This window comes from Oncorhynchus mykiss, chromosome 8 (genome assembly GCF_013265735.2).
Source record: "Oncorhynchus mykiss isolate Arlee chromosome 8, USDA_OmykA_1.1, whole genome shotgun sequence".
In the NCBI taxonomy this organism is placed as follows: domain Eukaryota; kingdom Metazoa; phylum Chordata; class Actinopteri; order Salmoniformes; family Salmonidae; genus Oncorhynchus; species Oncorhynchus mykiss.
Genome location: NC_048572.1, coordinates 27125934 through 27144255, shown reverse-complemented (window position 1 = coordinate 27144255; position 18322 = coordinate 27125934). Strand labels below are relative to the sequence as shown.

Below are 18322 nucleotides of genomic sequence, written 5' to 3'. Positions count from 1 at the left end.
AATATGCATATACTTGTCAGATTAGGATAGAAAACACTCTACAGTTTCCAAAACTGTCAAAATATTGTCTGTGAGTATAACAGAACTGATATTGCAGGCGAAAACCTGAGGAAAATCAAACCAGTAAGTGGCCTCTATTTTGAAAGCTCCATTTAAAGGGATATCAACCAGATTCCTTTTCCAATTGCTTCCCCATGGTGTGAACAGTCTTTAGACAGTTTCAGGCTTTTATTTTGAAAAATGAGTGAGAAAGATCACATAGCGTCATTGTATGGCTGGGTGCCAGCAGCGTTTTGTATGCTTAACAGCTTGGAGCAGCCATTTTCTCTCTCTCTCCTATTGAAGAAGCTACATTCCCGGTTGATATATTATCGATTACATATTGTAAAAACAACCTGAGGAGTGATTATGGAAAATGTTTGAAATGTTTCTACGAACATTACGGATACCATTTGGAATTTTCGTCTGCGATGTCGTGACCGCTCGAGCCTGTGGATTTCTGAACATAACGTGCCAACCAAATGGATGTATTTTGGATATAAAAATAATCTTTATGGAACAAAAGGAACATTTATTGTGTAACTGGGAGTCTCCTGAGTGCAAACATCCAAAGATCAAAGGTAAGCGATTTAATTTATTGCTTTTCTGACTTTCGTGACCAATCCACTTGTCTGCTAGCTGTTATTAATATTTTGTCTACTGAGAGAGATGTGCATCCATAAACATATGCTTTCGCCGAAAAGCTTTATTGAAATCTGACACACCAGGTGGATTAACAACAAGTTAAGCTTTGTTTTGCTATATTGCACTTGTGATTTCAGGAAAATTTAATATTTTTAGTAATTTAATTTGAATTTGGCGCTCTGCAATTCAGCGGTGGTTGATGAAAATGATCCCGCTAAGGGGATGGGTGCATCAAGAAGTTAACAGTGTCCAAAGAAGGACCAGAAGTATACAGAATGGTGTCGTCAGCGTAGAGGTGGATCAGAGAATCACCAGCCATAAGAGCGACATCATTGATGTATACAGAGAAAAGAGTCGGCCCAAGATTTGAACCCTGTGGCACCCCCATAGAGACTGCCAGAGGTCCGGACAGCAGGCCCTCCGATTTGACACACTGAACTCTATCAGAGAAGTAGTTGGTGAACCAGGCGAGGCAGTCATTTGAGAAACCAAGGCTGTTGAGTCTGCCGATAGGAATGGGGTGATTGACGGAGTCGAAAGCCTTGGCCAGGTCGATGAATACGCCTGCACAGAACTGTCTTTTGTTGATGGCGATTATGATATTGTTAAGGACCTTGAGCGGGGCTGAGGTACACCCATGACCAGCTCGGAAACCAGATTGCATAGCGGAGAAGGTACGGTGGGATTCTAAATCTGTTTGTTAACTTGGCTTTCGAAGACCTTAGAAAGGCAGGGTAGGATAGATATAGGTCTGTAACAGTTTGGGTCTAGAGTGTCTCCCCCTTTGAAGAGGGGGATGACCGTGGCAGCGTTCCAATCTTTGGGGATCTCAGATGATACGAAAGACAGGGTGAACAGGCTAGTAATAGGGGTTGCAACAATTGCGGCAGATAATTTTAGAAAGAGGGTCCAGATTGTCTAGCCCAGCTGATTTGTAGAGGTCCAGATTTTGCAGCTCTTTCAGAACATCAGCTATCTGGGTTTGGGTGAAGGAGAAATGGGGGAGGGTTGGGCAAGGTGCTGTGGGGGATGCAGAGTTGGCCCGGGGTGGTAGCAAGGTGGAAAGCAAGGGGCGGCAGGGTAGCCTAGTGGTTAGAGCGTTGGACTTGTAACCGGAAGTTTGGAAGTTCAAACCCCCGAGCTGACAAGGTACAAATCTGTTGTTCTGCCCACTCACTGTTCCTAGGCCGTCATTGAAAAAAAGAATTCTTAACTGACTTGCCTAGTTAAATAAAGGTAAAATAAAAAGGACAGCCCTAGAAAAATGCTTATTGATAATTGTAGATTTATCGGTAGCCTCAGTGCAGCTGGGAGGAGGTGCTCTTATTATCAATGAACTTTATAGTGTCCAAGAACTTCTTGGAGTTTGTGCTACAGGATGCAAATATCTGTTTGAAAAAGCTAGCCTTTGCTTTTCTAACCGCCTGGTTCCTAACTTCCCTGAAATGTTGCATATCGCGGGGGCTATTCAATGCTAATGCAGTATGCCACAGGATGTTTATGTGCTGGTCAAGGGCAGTCAGGTCTGGAGTGAACCAAGGGCTATATCTGTTCTGGTTCAACATTTTTGAATGGGGCATGCTTATTTAAGATGGTGAGGAAAGCACTTTTAAAGAATAACCAGGCATCCTCTACTGATGGAATGAGGTCAATATATTTCCAGGATACCTGGGACCGGTTGATTAGAAAGGCCTGCTCGCTGAAGTGTTTTAAACTATCATTACAATGACATCAGAGGAAAACATTCAATAACTTCAAAAAACATGAAATATTGCAAAGTAAGATGATCATGAAACGAAACTATATCACAGTTAAAGAGGAAAGGGAAAGGGTAAATTCGGTTGCATGCCCACACGGAATAGCATTCAAAGAAATGAGGGAACTGTAGGTGACCACTGCAGGAGACGTAACTTCAAAGGAAGTGTGTTGCTATGAACACCGTACAATAGTGACATGATGAAAGGAATAAGTCAGAAATTGCATGAAGTAGTGTACTTCCTGTTTTCTGGAGGCATAGAACAATCCCACTCTATGTGCAACAACCACATTACGACCACTAACTTTAAATGTTAGCCCTTAGCCCTAACCCCACTCTTTACTGTAATATTTTGATCAAGTCCCAAAATGGAGCTGGCAAATAAATGAGGAGTCAATTAAATTGGAGCAGAGGTGGGATTAAAATAATAATTTGTGGCTGTAGCCAACAAACTAGAATGGGTTAAAGATATATCTTGTGTTTTAGGTTTTTGTTTTATTTTATCTTTACCTCAGGAAAACTGCATGTGAGTGTGTCAGAGGATGATGAGTGATGATCTTCATCCTCGTATTCCTCCTCTTCCTCAGAGAGGCATGCTTCTGAGGCATCCTCCTTCACAACAGGGTTAGGAAAGGGTTAACATTGGCTGTTAGTTACATGTTAGAGAAGTGGTCAACAAGTCGGGTCCTTTGTTCCAGCTCAGCACTGAAACACCACATACTTCATAGTTAGTTGATTACCTCATTTAGGTATGTTGAAATGCTGGACTGGATCAAAAGACTGCACACCCTGTAGCTATCCAAGACCATGAGAAACACTGTGTTAAGAGTGCCCGCACATTGTTATTCAAACACATGTCACTTCTAATGTCAGGGTGAGTCCGAAATGGCATAGTATTCCCTACATAGTGCACTAGGGTAACATTGTGTACGTAAAATAAAAATGTTGGTTGATCATGCAAGCTTGTACCTGATGTCCGGTGATCCGCGGTGGACCCGTATTCCGTTGATGTGTACTTATTAAGATAAGGGCACTGGGTTCTGTTGTCACACACACATTGCATGATGGGATGACCCCCTCAGCCTCCCTCACTTCACGCATGTTGCCCTGTGGATACAGAGGAGATTAGAGAGGTCGAAATCATGCTTTTCATCAAATTAGATGGTATTTGGATGAAACCAAATCAAAGTAGGATGACCAAAGATTGAAAAATGACTGTTGCTGGTACATTGATAAAGTTCGATTATAAAATCAAATGGCATTTGTCACATGTGCCGAATACAACAGGTGTAGACTTCACTGTGTAAAGCTTACTTACAAGCCCTTTTCCAACAATGCCGAGTTCAAAAGTAAGAACATTTGCAAATAAAAATAGAAAACGGTAACAGTACTGAGTCAATGTGAAGGGGTACGAGGTAGTTGAGGTAACATGTAGGTAGGGGTAAACGTGACTAGGCTATCAGGATAGATAATAAACAGAATAGCAGCAGCACATGTGAAGAGTGTGAAAGTGTGTGCATGTCTGTGTGTGTGGCGTCAATATGCATGTGTGTTTTGTTAGCGTATATGGTGTGTGTGTGTTGGAGTGTAAGTAGTTGTGAGTGTGTGAGTATAGTCCAGTGAGTGTGCATAGAGTCAGTGTAAGAGAGTCAGTGCAAAACAGGTTCAATTTAATAGTCTGGGTAGTCATTTGATTAACTGTTCAGCGTTCGTATAGCTTGGGGGAAGAAGACCACATAACACTTGCCGTGCAATAGCAGGGTGAACAGTCTATGGCTTGGGTGGCTGGGGTCTTCAACAATTTCACCAGCTTTCCGCTGACACTGCCTGATATAGAGGTCCTGGATGGCAGGGAGCTCGGCCTCAGTGATGTACCGCACCACCCTCTGTAGCGCCTTGCGATCGAATGCGCTGCAGTTTCAAAACCAAGCTTTGACGCAGTCAGCATCACAGATGTGTTGTTACCTACCCTCACCAACAGGGGGTGGCCAGTCAGAAAGTCCAGGATCCAGTTGCAGAGGGAAGTGTTCAGTCCCAGGGTCCGGAGCTTGGTGATAAACTTGGAGGGGACTATGGTGTTGAATGCTGAGCTGCAGTCAATGAACAGCATTCTCACATACAGTAGGCATTCCTCTTGTCCGGATGGTGAGAGAGCAATGTGGAGTGCAATAGAGATTGCGTCATCTGTGGATGTGTTGGGGCAGTATGGGTGTGGGTCCAGGATGTCTGTGATGGTGTTTTTTTTATATATCATTTTTTTATTAACCCCTCCACCACCCCCCTTCTTCGGAGGACAATTATCTTGCTTTTCTGCTACATATACATACATTTTACATGGTACTTTTAGATAAAGCAGTAACATAGCAATAATACATTACCAAACATAAACTCTTTAATCCCACCCCTCAACCACTCTCAGCCCATCACACCTATCACCATAGACCTCAGCTCTTTAATCCCACCCCTCAGCCACTCTCAGCCCATCCCACCTATCACCATAGACCTCAGCTCTTTAATCCCACCCCTCAGCCACTCTCAGCCCATCCCACCTATCACCATAGACCTCAGCTCTTTAATCCCACCCCTCAGCCACTCTCAGCCCATCCCACCTATCAAAATAGACCTCAGCTCTTTAATCCCACCCCTCAGCCACTCTCAGCACATCCCACCTATCACCATAGACCTCAGCTCTTTAATCCCACCCCTCAGCCACTCTCAGCCCATCCCACCTACCGCCATAGACCTCAGCTCTTTAATCCCACCCCTTAGCCACTCTCAGCCCATCCCACCTATCACCATAGACCTCAGCTCTTTAATCCCACCCCTCAGCCACTCTCAGCCCATCCCACCTATCACCATAGACCTCAGCTCTTTAATCCCACCCCTCAGTCACTCTCAGCCCATCCCACCTATCACCATAGACCTCAGCTCTTTAATCCCAACCCTCAGCCACTCTCACCACATCCCACCAATCACCATAGACCACACTTGTTTGGTTTCCATGTGCCATATATTGATGGTGGTGTTGATGTGTGCCATGAACAGCCTTTCAAAGCATTTCATGGTTACAGATGTGAGTGCTACGGGACGATAGTCGTTTAGCCAAGTTACCTTTGAGTTTTTAGGAACAGGGACAATGGTGGTCTGCTTGAATCACGTTGGGATTACAGACTGGGACATAGAGATGTTAAAAATGTCTGTGAAGACTAGGGTTGCACATTTCGGGGAATATTCAGAGGTGGAAACTTTCCGTGGGAATTAACGGGAAAATATGGGAATTAACATAAATACATGCAAATTAATATTAATACCATTTAAATGTAGATGTTTTTTGCATTGGATATATTTATCATATGGAGACAGAAACATAAACCTTATCTTATCATAAATAGACATAATTGCAAATGACTAAATCCTTCCAATAGAAATAAAAAAACATGTTTAGTTACGAATTGAATTTAAAATAAATGAGTTGACTCTTCACATGGGATGATTTCACTGAACAACAAAAGAAAGGGAATATTGAATGATCCCCAATGATCCATCGCATCTCCCAAAAATGTTTTCAACATACATCTGTAAAATGATAGTCTAGAAACTAAAGCTTTGGTTCTCTTCCACTCAGGCTTCCATGTCTTCTCCCTGGACATCCTCAATGTCCACCTCTTGAACATCAGACTGAGGCCTCATCTTCACTGTCACTTTCCAACCTTGTTGAGGATGGCTCGTTGTCAGGCTCAAAATGCCTCAAATTTGCCCAGATGGCCACCAGTTTTTCAACCTCTGTATTGGTCAGCCTGTTGAGTGCTTTGGTGTGTGTGTTCCCAAACAATGACCAGTTGCGCTCTGAGGTGGCTGATTGGTGGGATTTGGAGAATGATGTAGGCAACAGGGGAAAGAGCCTACATCCACAAAGTTCCATTCACCAGGTGGCTGATGAGATATGTTGGCACGACTGCCATATTGGATCTCCATCCCAAAGCCCTTGCTTGGAAGTGTACTTCGCCAGACTGCCAATAACCTTGCCCTCATCCAGGCCAAGGTGGCGAGACACGGTAGTGATGACACCACAGGCCTTGTTGATCTCTGCACCAGACAGGATGCTCTTGCCAGCATAATTGGGGTCCACCATGTACGCGTGTATGGACTACAGGCAGAAGTCTTTACGCTTTTTGATGTATTTCAGAACTGCAGTTTCCTCTGCTTGGAGCAACAGTGAAGTGGGCAGGGCAGTACGGATTTGTTCTCTTACATCTGCAAGCAGAGTCTGAAGATCAGACAGGATGGCATTGTCTCCCTCAATCCGTACAATGGCCACTGCTCTAGGTTTCAGAAGTTTCAGGTTGCTTACCACTCTCTCCCAAAATACATCATCCAGGAGGATCCTCTTGATGGGGCTGTCCATATCGGCAGACTGTGATATGGCCATTTCTTGGAGAGACTCCTTCCCCTCCAGGAGACTGTCAAGCATAATGACAACATCACCCCAATGGGTGTTACTGGGCAGCTTCAATGTGGTGCTCTTATTCTTCTCACTTTGCTTGGTGAGGTAGATTGCTGATATAACTTGATGACCCTTCACATACCTAACCATTTCCTTGGCACTCTTGTAAAGTGTATCCATTGTTTCCAGTGCAATGATGTCCTTGAGGAGCAGATTCAATGCATGAGCAGCACAGCCAATGGGTGTGATGTGAGGGTAGAGCTCCTCCACTTTAGACCAAGCAGCTTTCATGTTCGCAGCATTGTCTGTCACCAGTGCAAATACTGCTTTCAGCTCATCTGCAATGTAGAGACCGGTGTGTCTGTTGTCCCTTGTGTCTGTGCTCTTGTAGAATACTGGTTGAGGGGTGGATAATATGAATTTAATTATTCCTTGCCCATGAACATTTGACCACCCATCAGAGATGATTGCAATACAGTCTGCTTTCTCTATGATTTGCTTGACCTTCACTTGAACTCTGTTGAACTCCGCATCCAGCAAATGAGTAGATAAAGCATGTCTGGTTGGAGGGGTTTATGCTGGGCGAAGAACATTCAGAAATTTCTTCCAATACACATGGCCTGTGAGCATCTGAGGTGAACCAGTTGCATACACAGCTCGAGCAAGACATTCATCAGCATTGCTCTGACTACGTTCCTCCATTGATTTAAAAAACCTTCTGATTCCAGGAGGGCCATGAGCTGTTGCTATAGATAAGGTGTCTGATTCATAATTTTCACCTCAAATAGAAGTAGAGGGACTTTTGTCAGAGGCTGCTTGTTGTGAGCGCTGAGGGAACATTATGCACTTGGCCAGATGATTCTGCATCTTTGTTGCATTCTTCACATATGATTTGGCACAGTATTTTCAAATGTACATCGCTTTTCCTTCTACATTAGCTGCAGTGAAATGTCTCCACACATCAGATAGTGCCCGTGGCAGTTTCCTGTAAAGATTTGAAAAAAAATGATGAAAAAAACAACAAATACAATTCCATGTACAGATAAATAGTTCAGCAGTTAGATTAAAAAACTCCTTTGTAAGAGAAATGTTTTAAAAGGAAACATGTATGGAAACAGGTGAATTAACACTCCTCAGTTAGCAAGCTCTAGCAAACTAAAACCCACATGGTAGCAAAAACGAACTACCAGAAATTGTTAACAAGTTATACATTATTTAAACACTTTGCTGTAGGCTACTATTTACTAGTTAACAAAAAATTATGTATGTCATTTAAAATATATTCACAAAAACCCAGTGTTGTAATCAAAACTTACCAGAAAGCATGTAGTCCTTGGCTCAGACAGTGTAGTAGTGTGGGCTCAATAGCATCTCAATAGTGTGCAAGATCTTGAGAATCAGCTGTACATGTTATGGAAGAATGCACTGTGCATGCAGAGAGTTGAAATTCCATTGAACTGGGGATAGTTTAACCAAGATATGCCACAAGACCTAGAATTGCCATGTGTATCCCACAAAAAAGGTTCACTATTACAAGCTAACATTTTGATGAATTTAAGCAAAATTCCTGGGCTTAACTTCCCATGGTAAATTTACAGGATATTTACGGAAATTTACTGGAAACTTTCCGACCCTTTGCAACCCTAGTGAAGACGCTTGCCAGCTGGTCCGCGCATGCCCCCTGAGAACGTGCTCTGGTATTCCATCTGGCCCAGGGGCCTTGCAAGTGTTAACCTATTTAAAAAGTCGTACTCACATCGGCCACGGAGAGCAACATCACACGGTCATCCGAGACAGCAGGGGCTCTCATGCCTAGCTCAGTGTTTGAAGTGAGCATAGTCTGAGAGGTTGTCTGGGAGGTTTGCGTCACTGGGCAACTCACGGCTGGGTTTCTCTTTGTAATTCGTAATAGTCTACAAACTTTGCCACATCCGACAAGTGCGGAGTGGATGTAGTAGGATTGTATCTTAGTCCTATATTGACGTTTTCCATGTTTGATGGCTCGTCTGAGGTCGTAGCGGTCTTTCTTGTAAGGATTCATGTCCGTTTCCCATTCCTTGAAATTGGTAGCTCCATGGCTTTTTGTTAGGGTACATATGTTGGGTCACTGTGGGGAAGAAGTCGTTGATGGTAAACTCCTTAATGATATTGGATGAATCTCTGAACATATTCCAGTCTGTGCTAGCGAAGCATTCTTCTAGCTTAGCGTTCGCTTCGTCGGACCACTTCGGTACTGAGCGCATCCCTGGTACTTCCTGTTTGAGTTTTTGCTTGTAAACAGGAAGCAGAAGGATGGAGTCATTTGCCGAAGGGAGGGCCTTGTATGCGTTTCTGTGGATAGAGTAAGTGGTCCAGAGTGTTAGCGCCTCTTGTGTTGGTAAAAGTGGGGTTAAAAGCATTTCAGTTTTCCCGCGTTAAAGTTTCTGCCCACTATAAAAGCTGCTTCTGGGTGTGCATTTTCTTGTTTGTTAATGGCCCTCGGCAGCTCGCTGAGTGTCTGCTTCGAGCCATTATCATTTTGTGGTGGGATGTAAACAGCAGTGATGATTATAGATGATAACTCTTGGTAGATAAAAAGGTCTGCAATTTACCATGAGGTTTTATAGTTCAGGTGAGCAAAAGGTTGAGAATTCCTTCAAACTTGAAGCAACGCACCAGTTGTTGTTTACAAAGAGGCACATCCCTCCCTCTTTAGTTTTGCCTGAGTCCGCTGTCCGGTTACGACGAAGCACGGAGAAACATTTGAGTTTCATTACCATATCGCCCAGTTGGTAGGAAACTCTCGAACAGAGCTCATCCATCTTGTTCTCCAGTGACTGGACATTTGCCAATAAAACGGAAGGAAGTGCCAGACAATTTTCTCTGCATCTGAGTCTGTACTCTTAGAAATAAAGATGCTATTTTGAACTTAAAAGGGTTCTTTGGCTGTCCCCATAGGAGAACCCTTTGAAAAACCATTATGAGTTCCATGTAAAACATTTTACACAGAGGGATCTACATGGAACCCAAAAGAGTTCTACCTTGACCCAAATATGGTTCTACCAGGAAAAAAATAGGCTTCTCCTATGGGGACAGCCGAAAAACCCTTTTGGAAAACTTTAAGAATATAACAAGGAGTTCAGTCCTCCTCCCGTGACTTTTCTTGTTGGATTGCTCGAACAATGGAGTAGGGTCCGGTGTTGACAAGGGAACAGCTGATCCGCAGTTGAAGTAGGAGCCGAAATCAAGGTCAAAGTCAGTAGCTGTCGATACATAGTTCAAAAGTACTTGGCAGTCATAGGTGATAAGGATGTGAGCTTTGTGACTGGCATCATCTGTCTTATATTGGGGATCGATCACATTTAGCTCATTTTAAAGCATCAATTAGGGTTGGGCGATGTCAACCGTTGTCCTATTGTGATTATGTACGCATCAAACATTGTGATATACGAGGGTTGGGCAAGTCCAGTCCTCGAGGGCCTGATCCCTAGCAAACACAGCTGAATAATCAAATTGCATTCTAAACTGAAGATCATACGATGCTATCGCCCCCTATTGGGCAACCAAAATCATGACAAAAGATAATGTTTTTGAAAGCTTGGGCAGAGGCTAAGTGCAGGCAAATATTTTCAAATGTTCCTTTATGGTGGAGGAGCTAAGGCACGGAACACTTGTGTGTGGAACTTCATTGAACCAAAATGAATGTTACCCATTTTCTATTTTTTATCACTGAACTTTACTGAACCCTTCTTGAATGGAGAGGGGCCTGGCTTTGGGGACAATATTGGCAACATTGGGGGCACATTTGTTACATTGCCGTAACGTTGTGTGGACATTGGAGACACGGTCTAGTAATGTTGTTGAAACGTGGAGATGTTGTGGAGACGTTGTGAGAACATTTCCTACCTCCAACGCTCTACTCTGCTCCTGTGTCAGCTGTTCCAACTCTTGGAGGGGCTGTAGGAGTAGCACAGCTCTGGGGAAGGCACTCAGTGTCTCTTCTGCCCCCTGAGGTAGTCCAAGTTCAGCCTTACAGCCCTCGATCTCCCCCACTGTCCTCTGCATAGACTGGATGTTGGCCAGGATTACCTAGACAGAACAAGGAGGGAGAGGTCAATACAGTAAGCACATACACAAGATGTGTGCACGTGTGAAACAAAAACATTTCTAAATCATATAAATGACAAACATACATGAATGGCTATGTACACATCCTCTTATACACACTTAACACACTCTTGTCCCACCTGCCGGTTGTTGAGGTGTTCTTCAAGTGAGATGTCCAATGTGTCAGTGGAGGATAAAATAGCTCTGATCTTGGTCACATTTTTCTCCATCGTCTTCACCTCTGCTTCAATGGCATCCACTTCCTGAAAATAGCAACAATGCTGTGAATGTTCCAGAGAAAAGCAAAAGCTCGAAAGCAAAAACCAAACTCAAAAATGAAAAGCACCACAAGTCAGTTTCATAAATGGAATAGAAATGATAGAATACTGCTTTATCATCCATTGTATTTTGCTGTCTTCTGTTATTCCAAACCCCCTGACATACCGGTCTGAAAGCTTCTGGTAATAACGTAGGATCGCTATGGGATGATACTAGGACATTATAATGGTATCGTACGTACTCCAGACCACTCTTGGATGTCTAAAATGAGATAGAAATGATGTCGACATTGTAATGGACCAATACCTTTTGAAATAGCTGCCCTTTTTCGGGCCCTGCAAATTGCTTTTGACTAACTAAAAAAATCTGTGCGGTCCTCTGGTGAATTCTGATATCCTGATTTTTTTTTTAACCTTTATTTAACTAGGCAAGTCAGTTAAGAACAAATTCTTATTTTCAATGACGGCCTAGGAACAGTGGGTTAACTGCCTGTTCAGGGGCAGAACTACAGATTTGTACCCTGTCAGCTCGGGGATTTGAAATTGCAACCTTTCGGTTACTAGTCCAACGCTCTAACCACTAGGCTACCCTGCCGCCCCGATGTGGCCCTCGAGACGATATCATTGCCCACCCCTACCATAACAGGTGTCAGACATTTTCACTTCACGTAGTAACTTCTATTGAAGGGATAGAACAGCACAGTGGTGTTCAACCTTTTTTTGCTACTGTAACCCCAATCACTTTGCTCTGCTCAAAGTTCCCCCTCGTGCAACCAACCATACAGCGCATTCAGAAAGTATTCAGACCCCTTGAGTTTTTCCAAATTTTGTTACGTTACAGCCTTGTTCTAAAATGGCTAACTTTAAAAAAAAATCCATCTACACACAATACTCCATTATGACAAAGCTAAAACAAGATTTTTGAAATGTTTGCAAATGTATTCAAATGTTTAGGTACCCTTGCCCAGATCTGTGCCAAGACACAATCCTGTCGAAACTCTACGGACAATTCCTTTGAATTCATGTCTTGGTTTTTGTTCTGACGTGCACTGTCAACTGTGGGGCCTTATATAGACAGGTGTGTGCCTTTCCAAATCATGTCCAATCAATTGAATTTACCACAGGTGGACTCCAATCAAGTTATAGAAACATCAAGGACGATCAATGGAAACAGGATGCACCTGAGCTTAATTTCGAGACTCGTAGCAAATGGTCTGAATACCTATGTAAATAAGGTATCTGTTTATTTTTAATAAAGTTGCAAAAATGTCTAAAAACCTGTTTTTACTTTGTCATTATGGGGTATTGTGTTTAGATGGATGAGGAAATGTTTTTATTTATCTATTTTAAAATAAAATGTGGAAAAAGGGAATGGGTCTGAAAACTTTCCGAATGCAACAGGACTATGTTCTTATAAATGTTCCCAAAGCATTTGTATACTTTACCACTGTATTAAATTTAATTTACTTTTAAAGGGTTAGTCCAACATTATTTCTTCCTTTAAAATGTTTCTACAAAGGAAGTAATCTATAGGCCAGGGGTGGCTGCAAATTACACTCAGTACATTGCAGTTACTCCTAGCATAAACTACTTCTAAGGCAAGAAGAACATTAAAAAAGTATGAAATTAGGATGAACTGTTGCTTTAAAACAAAAAGAAGACAAAAGAGAAAGGGGATGAAAAATAGCTCCTAAATTATTCAAGACAAACCAAAGGAAAAGACATGCCATGAAGAGAGAGGCGGTCCCAGAAAAATGATCTTCTTTCCTTTGTTTTCATACTTTAGTAAATATTTTCTGTACTATTTATTCATTTCTTTTGAATTTTCAATTTTTGTCTCTACCTTCTTGCCCTTTGTGCTGTCGTCTGTGTCAGAATAACATTTGTACCACATTTTGTGCTGCTGCCATGTTGCTTCCATGCTGTGTTGTCTTCGGTCTCTCTTCATGTGGTGTATCTGCTGTCGTGATGTGTGTTTTGTCCCCCAATTTTGTTTTTGAAATTCCAGCCTCCCTCCCGGCAGGAGGCCTTTTGCCTTTTGGTAGGCCGTCATTGTAAATAAGATTTTGTTCTTAACTGATTTGCCTAGTTAAATAAATGTTATAAATAAAGGTTAAATAAAATAAATACAAAATGATCAATAGAAATGAATTTATTAGCATCAAAAGTTTGTGTGTGAGTTGTTTTTCTGTTTCAGACCAAGACCAAGTGTGCTCGATCAGATTTAGCCTAGACACGCAGTGGAATGTTCCATTGAAACTCACTAGCATTAGCCACAGCAGTTCTTATTAAATGTAATACGGGGAGGAGACACAATGCATTCTGAGGGAGGGTGAAACTCTTCTATTGAGGCTGTTGATAGACAACCTTACTCTCTTTCCACAAACACCCAGTTTGAAGCATCACGCTCACAGTTACACTCACTCAGACTCCCTTGCCCCAATCCTAACCTTAACCATTATCAGTGGAGTCTGATCCTATATCTGTACCTAGGGGAAACTTGACCCTGGAGCTACTAGTACCCCCTATTGAGAACCACTGCAATGGAGGGTCTTACCGGAGTGACGTGCAGCAGCTGGTCCAATGGCCCCATGATGTTATGCTGCATGGCGGTGACTTGGCGTTCGGTCTGGACTAGCTTATCCTCCATAGCAGTGGTGTGACACACAGCAGAGATCTCCACCAACACAGGTCCAAAGCCCACCAGAGTGGCCCGGATACGCTCCGAGTCATCCAGCACCATCTGTGATGTGGGGTTACAGAACATGGACACATGAGTGCACACCCGCATGCACACATACATGTACATACAAACACATACCTAGAAACACAGACTTACATACCTACATGAGCACACATACACTATCTACAAGCCATAAGACTGCTGAACACTTAAACTGGAATTAGCACACACACACACACACACTTATGCTACACACACACATCCCAAATTCTGCTACCAGACTCTTATGATTGCAAAATACTGCACAATTTAAACTCTTGCCCCCAATCCCCCCTTCCCCAAAATACATGTAAATATTAGACTAAATAAATTGTGCCTGCCTGTATAATACTTATGCTAAAAAAATGTATTCTATTCTACTTCTACCATTTACTTTATGTTCGTATTCTTATATTTTATTATTTCTTATTGTTGTTGCATTGTCGAAAAATAACAAGTAGGTAAGCATCTAGTTGGACAGTGTATACCATGTGTATCCCGTACATATGACTAAAAAACATAAACATAGAAACACACTCGAACACGGACAGCTCTACAACACAGCGGATTGGGAAAGTATTCAGCCACCTTGATTTTTTTCCACATTTTGTTTTACGAATGCACTGTATATCAATTCAGAACTACCAGCAGTGTTCTACAATCCAGGGGATTGCGTGTATGTACATGTGAGTGTGCGTCTGTGTGTGCAGTGGACTGGCCTGCAGTGTGTTGGTCTGGCTCTGGAGGCTCCTGGCTGTGGTGTAGGTGCCGGGAGCGTCTAGACAGGACTGGGATTCTTCTAGCCAGCAGCCAGCACGATGGATTATATCGTTATACTCCTGGAGGCAGGCAGGGATCTGACAGGGGATGGGACAGTGAAATTCCACAAATTGACTTTTACCTCATGAAGCTGGTTGAGAGAATGCCAAGAGTGTACAAAGCTGTCATCAAGGCAAATGGTGGCTACTTTGAAGAATCTCAAATATAAAATATATTTTGATTTGTTTAACTCTTTTTTGGTTACTACATGATTCCATATGTGTTATTTCATAGGGTTGATGTCTTCACTATTATTGTACAATGTATAAAATAGTAAAAATAAAGAAAAACCCTGGAATGAGTAGGTGTCCAAACTTTTGACTGGTACTAATTTTCATTCATGAACATAAGACTAAAATCACCAGGAAATTAGCTCTGTGATTTTAATTTAGGAAATCTGCTCCCAAGTGTTCGCTCGAATGAATAGAGAGGCAAATGTGATCGTATCCCAATGTAATCAAGGTTAGAAATTATCCTGTTTTTGTCAAATACTATATATCTGTTTGGGATTCTTGTGGTCAATTTGCAGTGTACAAATTATTTATTACTATGTTCTGGCCCACGACCATCCACTCAAGGAAAAATCATCCCACGGCAATATGTAATTATGGAACCCCTGGCATTGGGCATAGGAACTGAAATAAATGGAGGAAAAAAACAGTAACTGAAATTGTGCTGTTTTGGAAGAACCAGTTGAGGAATGCTGTAATTATAAGATACAACCACATGGTGAACATGGTGAAAGGCCTACCAAGCCGATCTGAGGGTAAGGTTGAGCTACTCCTCTCTCACCTTGCTGAGGAAGGCAGTGCGCTGCTCAGCCTTCTGGGCTGTGTCCTGGTAGAGCTGAAGTGGCTGGGTGATCTGGTCCATGAGGAGTTGGGCCTGCTCCGGCTCCTCCTCGGCTGCCTCCTGCACCTCGCCTTCCAGGAGGGCCAGCCGGCCGTGCCACTGGTCCAGCTGGTCCCATACGAACTGGACAAAAATATAATGTCATGATATCAATCAGGTAACAATCAATCCCATGTACTTATAAGTCCTTTTGTTTTTACAACAGTTGTCACAAAATGCTTTTGAATGACTCGGCCTAGAGCCAGGTTAGGAACAATCACACACACTAGGTTGATTGTTTCAGGGGAAAAACACACGTATGTATACAAACACGGAGACACACACACACACAATCACACACCTTTAGCACATGTTCAGCCTCGGACACAGAGGAGCTCTTCCGCTGCAGCAATGTCTGGACCTCTTCTAGCCCGACACGGATCTCCCCCATTCTGCTACTCAGCCTATTGAGTGGGCTGCTCTTCTCCAGGGCTTGGCCAACCTGGTAAATACACACAAGCACATGCACACACGTGCGCGCACACAAACACACAAATCACCCTTAAAGTCCCAACTAGCCAGGTTTTTACTCAGAAACCAGTGTTGGGATTGTGTTGGGCTCAATCCCATATCCATGAAACTTGCCCGATGTTTTTTATGTGGACTTTTTGATTAATTCGCTGAGTTTCAATTCCCTTCCACAATTGACTGAACTGAGATGGAATTGACCCCAAAACTGCTCTACCAAGGTCTACCAAGGTTGAAGTTGCCCCTAGATGCTGATCTTACATCAGTGTTGCATTTTCTCCACTAACGGTTAAGGTTAGGATTGGGGGAAGGGACGCTGATCCTAGATCTGTACCTATCAGTAACTTCACCCCAGAACCACCACTACCACCCTTTATCCCCGTTACCTTCTCCTCCATGTCCTGCAGAGAGCCAGTGACTTCCTGCAGCTGTCTCTCCACCTCTGGAGGTGTAACAGCGGCATACTTTGTCCCAACACACTCCATGATGGACTGTAACCTGGCCCTCAGGGAACCCAACTCCACTCTGACCTCCTGTAGAAAGACAGAGAGACAGAGAGGGGAGAGAAAGGGAGAGAGAGACGCTGGGTATGTACATAGTCAATGGTAGGCTTCGAGGGGACTCCTATGGTAGGTACACCTATAGCTCATCTCTTGGCAGTAGTACTGTAGACTACTTTATCACTGACCTCAACCCAGAGTCTCTCAGAGCGTTCACAGTCAGCCCACTGACACCCCTATCAGACCACAGTAAAATCACAGTCTACTTAAACAGAGCAATACTCAATCATGAGGCATCAAAGTCAAAGGAACTGAGTAACATTAAGAAATGCTATAGATGGAAGGAATGCAGTTTGGAAACCTACCAAAAAACAATTAGGCAACAACAAATTCAATCCCTTTTAGACAATTTCCTGGGTAAAACGTTCCACTGTAATAGTGAAGGTGTAAACTTGGCAGTAGAAAATCTTAACAGTATATTTGACCTCTCAGCTTCCCTATCAAATCTAAAAATCTCAAGTAGAAAACCGAAGAAAATTAACAATAATGACAAATGGTTTGATGAAGAATGCAAAAATCTAAGAAAGAAATTGAGAAACCTGTCCAACCAAAAACATAGAGACCCGGAAAACCTGAGTCTACGCCTTCACTATGGTGAATCACTAAAACAATACAGAAATACACTACGGAAAAAGAAGGAACAGCATGTTAGAAATCAGCTCAATGCAATTGAAGAATCCATAGACTCTAACCACTTCTGGGAAAATTGGAAAACACTAAACAAACAACAACACGAAGAATTATCTATCCAAAATTGAGATGTATGGGTAAACCACTTCTTCAATCTTTTTGACTCTATATCAAAGAATAAAGAGCAAAAACATATACATGATCAAATACATATCTTAGAATCAACTATTAAAGACTACCCGAACCCACTGGATTCTCCAATTACATTGAATGAGTTACAGGACAAAATAAAAACCCTCCAACCCAAAAAGGCCTGTGGTGTTGATGGTATCCTCAATGAAATGATCAAATATACAGACAACAAATTCCAATTGGCTATACTAAAACTCTTTAACATCACCCTTAGCTCTGGCATCTTCCCCAATATTTGGAACCAAGGACTAATCACCCCAATCCACAAAAGTGGAGACAAATTTGACCCCAATAACTACCGTGGAATATGCATCAACAGTAACCTTGGGAAAATCCTATGCATTATCATTAACAGCAGACTCGTACATTTCCTCAATGAAAACAATGTACTGAGCAAATGTCAAATTGGCTTTTTACCAAATTACCGTACAACAGACCATGTATTCACCCTGCACACACTAATTGACAACCAAACAAACCAAAACAAAGGCAAAGTCTTCTCATGCTTTGTTGATTTCAAAAACGCCTTCAACTCAATTTGGCATGAGGGTCTGCTATACAAACTGATGGAAAGTGGTGTTGGGGGTAAAACATACGACATTATAAAATCCATGTACACAAACAACAAGTGTGCGGTTAAAATTGGCAAAAAACACACACATTTCTTCACACAGGGTCGTGGGGTTAGACAGGAATGCAGCTTAAGCCCCACCCTCTTCAACATATATATCAACGAATTGGCGCGGGCACTAGAAAAGTCTGCAGCACCCGGCCTCACCCTGCTAGAATCCG

The 18322-nt window shown here is 42.6% G+C and overlaps 1 protein-coding gene across 8 annotated transcripts in view; it reads right to left on the bottom strand.

Moving 5' to 3' along the window:
- The window catches only part of LOC110529722 (nesprin-2), a 233020-nt gene that overhangs the window by 99923 nt on the left and 114775 nt on the right, over positions 1 to 18322 (bottom strand). For 6 of the 8 annotated variants that reach the window (XM_036985202.1, XM_036985205.1, XM_036985203.1 and 3 more), the window contains 9 exons: positions 16535 to 16681; positions 15982 to 16122; positions 15582 to 15764; positions 14690 to 14827; positions 13806 to 13991; positions 11111 to 11233; positions 10770 to 10952; positions 3410 to 3547; positions 2951 to 3052 (listed from right to left, as the gene is read on the bottom strand). In XM_036985202.1, the coding sequence (XP_036841097.1) occupies positions 2951 to 3052; positions 3410 to 3547; positions 10770 to 10952; positions 11111 to 11233; positions 13806 to 13991; positions 14690 to 14827; positions 15582 to 15764; positions 15982 to 16122; positions 16535 to 16681 (1341 nt within the window). The remainder of the gene's footprint in view (positions 1 to 2950; positions 3053 to 3409; positions 3548 to 10769; positions 10953 to 11110; positions 11234 to 13805; positions 13992 to 14689; positions 14828 to 15581; positions 15765 to 15981; positions 16123 to 16534; positions 16682 to 18322) is intronic. The other 2 variants (XM_036985207.1, XM_036985209.1) reach the window with 1 other exon arrangement.